The sequence below is a fragment of the Lucilia cuprina genome, chromosome 2 (genome assembly GCF_022045245.1).
Source record: "Lucilia cuprina isolate Lc7/37 chromosome 2, ASM2204524v1, whole genome shotgun sequence".
In the NCBI taxonomy this organism is placed as follows: domain Eukaryota; kingdom Metazoa; phylum Arthropoda; class Insecta; order Diptera; family Calliphoridae; genus Lucilia; species Lucilia cuprina.
The window spans coordinates 64,365,365-64,368,845 of NC_060950.1; the positions used below are offsets into that span (position 1 = coordinate 64,365,365).

Consider the following 3,481-nt stretch of genomic DNA (forward strand, 5'->3'; position numbering starts at 1 on the left):
AACTAGAACTGAACTAGAACTGAACTAGAACTGAACTAGAACTGAACTAGAACTGAACTAGAACTGAACTAGAACTGAACTAGAACAGAACTAGAACAAAACTAGAACCAAACCGAACTATAAGTGAACTAGAACCGAGTTTATTAATTAGTTAGTCCATAGTTTATACCACAGTTTACTTTATATTGTAGTCTACAGTTTAGTCTATAGTCTAGTCTGTAGTTCATTTTATAGTCTGTAGTTTAGTATAAAGTCTAATCCATAGTCTAGTCTATAGTCTAATCTATAATCTAGTCTATGCCCCAGTTTGTAGTCTAGCCTATGGTCTTGCCTATAGTGTAGCCTATAATCTAGTCTTTAGTATAGTCTTCAGTCCAGCCTATAGTCTATAGTTTAGTCTATAGTTTGGTCTATATTCTAATCTAGAGTATAGTCTAGTATATAGTCCAGTCTATAGTCTATTCTATAGTCTGATCTATATTCTAGTTTATAGCCTAGTCTAGTATAGACTATAGTCTAGTCTATTGTCTAGTCTACATTCTGATCTAGAGTGTAGTCTAGTCTTCAGTTTCGTCTAGTCGATAGTCTAGTCATTAGTCTAGTCTATAGTCTACCATACAGTAAATTATATAGCCTATTGTATAGTCTAATCTATAGTCTAGTTTATAGTCTAGTTTATAGTCTAGTCTATATTTTAGTCTATTTTCTAGTCTATAGTCCTTGTCTTTAGTCTAGTCTATAGTCTAGGTTATAGTCTAGTTTATAGTCCAGTCAATATTGTAGTATATAGTCTAGTCTCTAGTCTAGTTTCTAGCCTAGTCTATATTCTAATCTACAGTCTAGTCTTCAGTCTCTCTAGTCGATTGTGTAGCCTTCATTCTAGTCTATAATCTACTATCTTGTCTAGTGTATAGTCAAAGCTGTATTCTAGTCTATAGTTTAGTGTATAGTGCAGTCTATAGTCCAGACTATAATCTAGTAATTTGAAAGAATTCGACATAGCCTTATTTGTCGCTTTTACGAGCTTCTTCACTAGTTCAGATTATAACCCAAGAAAAAAATTTGAAATTTTTTTGCAATTATTGTTTATTTATTCCCTTCAACAATTCTTTTTACATTCGCTCAACTAAACTTTGCACAATTATTCGTTTTCGGTAAGCATCTCAAGCAATGAAGAGAAAGCATTAAGTTTTTCCTCAAAATCGGACATATGTTGATACTTTTCAAACCAGGCCAAAGTAGGCTTATCCAAAGCGCTCTTGTTTTCTTCGAAAATTTTCATAACCTGTTCGACGAACGGAGAGAATTCCTTTTCCATTTCACTTTCAATATCACGATAGTGATATTTATTCAAAACATCTACAATATATTTAGATTCGGGAGTGTATTTATCCTCAGGGATTTCATAATAGAAATCACTAGTATTGGAGAACATATCAAGGATATCGAATTTTTTCTCAGCATCAGCGGCGGCTTCATAAGCATTAACAAATTTGGTTAAATTTTGTTTGAATTCTACAATCATGGGTTCATGACGAGCCAAAAAGTCCTCATCCCTAAGGATTTCACGGCTAACCTTAATGCATTTTTCCGAATAGTCTTGTATTAAAGCGATAAGACTAATACCAATATAACCGGCAAGTTCTTGTTTAGGTGTTAAATCCTTTTCAACCGAAGATTCGGAAGGTTTAGCCAAGGCAGCCTAGAAAAAAACGTCGTGAAAATAGAATTAATGTTTGTTTTTGTTTTAAAGTCCAATTAAACTTACTTGGGCCAAGAACAGGACCATAAAAATAGCGCAAATTTTGGACATTGTTAAGTTGTTCGAAGATTGCTGAAGTAACTACTGATAAAGAACTTGAAAATTTTCACTTTTATATACAAAATTTTGATTGTTTTATTTTAATTTTATAACTCTTAATGGGTCATTTTAATTATCAGAAATACATATTCTGAATTTGTTTATCATCAAAATAAATAAATAAATTGCATCATTTTAAAAAACTTTATATTATATGAGATTATATTATCCCTACCTCCCCCTCAAAATAAAAATCCATTTAAGAATTTATTTCTACAAATAAAACATAATAAATTTCTCGAAGGCCTCTGTTCTGGCATTCATCTCTTCTATAGTCGCGAATTGTTGAAACCAATCCAGCATATTCTTATCTAAATATATTTCTATTTTGCGAAATTCTACTTTAAAATCTTTAACAAATTGTTCATACATAACTTTAAAATCTTGATCCAATTTTTGAGAACCATACTTTCTTAAAGTCTTAACTATCATTTCGATATCTGGGCTTAACTGTTCCCTTGTCATTTCATAATAATCCGAGGTAGTATTTGAATATAATTCTACCAATTCAAATAAATCTTCAAATTCTTTATGTTTATGATAACGATTTAGAAAATCGGTTATATTTTCTTTAAATTCCTGCACCACAGACTGGCCATCTATGGCGTTATTAAGGGTGGCATCCTTTAAGAGCAATTCACTTATATTGGCAGCTCTATCAACGTAGAATGTTGTCAAATTTTTAAAACCCTCCACGGTAAACATAAATAAATGTTGCTTAGGTGTTACAGCTGAAGGTTCCTCATCGGCATATGCACTATCAGCTTGAGCAAAAATGTTCTGTAACATGTTATTCCATTAAAGAAAAGTATTTCTTACTAAAGAAAACTAACACTTTACTTACTTTGGGAGTAAAATATAATATTAATAAATATACTAATTTAATCTTGAACATTTTTCTAATGTCTACGGCTTGAATGACCAATTACTAATAAAAAAAATATAGTTTTATTTCAAATATTAATTAAAAGGTTATCAGTGTCAAGAATCTAAAAGATGTATATGTGCTTGTTGTTTTTCCACAGTATCGAACAGAAAATAAGAAAGTTTCTCTCATACAATTAGAAAAAAAGACCTCCATAGAGAGAGAGAGAGCGAGAGAGAGAATAAGTGAAAATCTTTTAACATAAAATTCATAAATGGAGTTTTTCATCATAATCAGACTTTTCTCATAGAAAAATGTGAGACATGTCTCTCTTAAAGAGACATTTTGTAATAAAATGTCTTTTGTATAGAATATGTTTTTCCAATAAGTAAATTTTTTCCCAGAAAAAAGGAGTCTGTCATAAAGAGAATTTTCATATAGAAAAAAAGCATCTCGTAAAGAGACTTTTTGTATAAAAAAGAGTCGCACATAAAGAGACTTTTTGTATAGAAAAAGTGTCTCTCATAAAGAGACTTTTTCAAGAGAAAAAATGTCTCTCATAAGGAGACTTTTTCTAGAGAAACAGTGACTCTATTATAGATACTTTTTCTATAGAAAAGTGTCTCTCATAAAGAGGATTTTTCTAGAGAAAAAGTGTCTCTATTAAAGAGACTTTTTCTATAGAAAAAGTGTCTCTATTAAAGAGACTTTTTCTATAGAAAAAGTGTCTCTATTAAAGAGACTTTTTCTATAGA

General features: G+C 30.6%; 2 protein-coding genes across 2 annotated transcripts; both read right to left on the bottom strand.

The window, feature by feature from the left end:
• Positions 1-1,068: 1,068 nt before the first annotated feature.
• Positions 1,069-1,926, bottom strand: LOC111685845. The gene is made up of 2 exons (XM_023448127.2): positions 1,769-1,926; positions 1,069-1,702 (listed from the first exon to the last, which is right to left on the bottom strand). Exons 1-2 carry the CDS (start codon positions 1,811-1,813, stop codon positions 1,142-1,144), a joined length of 606 nt encoding a protein of 201 aa, XP_023303895.2. The 5' UTR covers positions 1,814-1,926; the 3' UTR covers positions 1,069-1,141.
• Positions 1,927-1,991: 65 nt separating this feature from the next.
• On the bottom strand, positions 1,992-2,774 carry LOC124419693. The gene is made up of 2 exons (XM_046950047.1): positions 2,706-2,774; positions 1,992-2,641 (listed from the first exon to the last, which is right to left on the bottom strand). The coding sequence occupies exons 1-2, from the start codon at positions 2,754-2,756 to the stop codon at positions 2,075-2,077; spliced, it is 618 nt and encodes a 205-aa protein (XP_046806003.1). The 5' UTR covers positions 2,757-2,774; the 3' UTR covers positions 1,992-2,074.
• Positions 2,775-3,481: the final 707 nt, after the last annotated feature.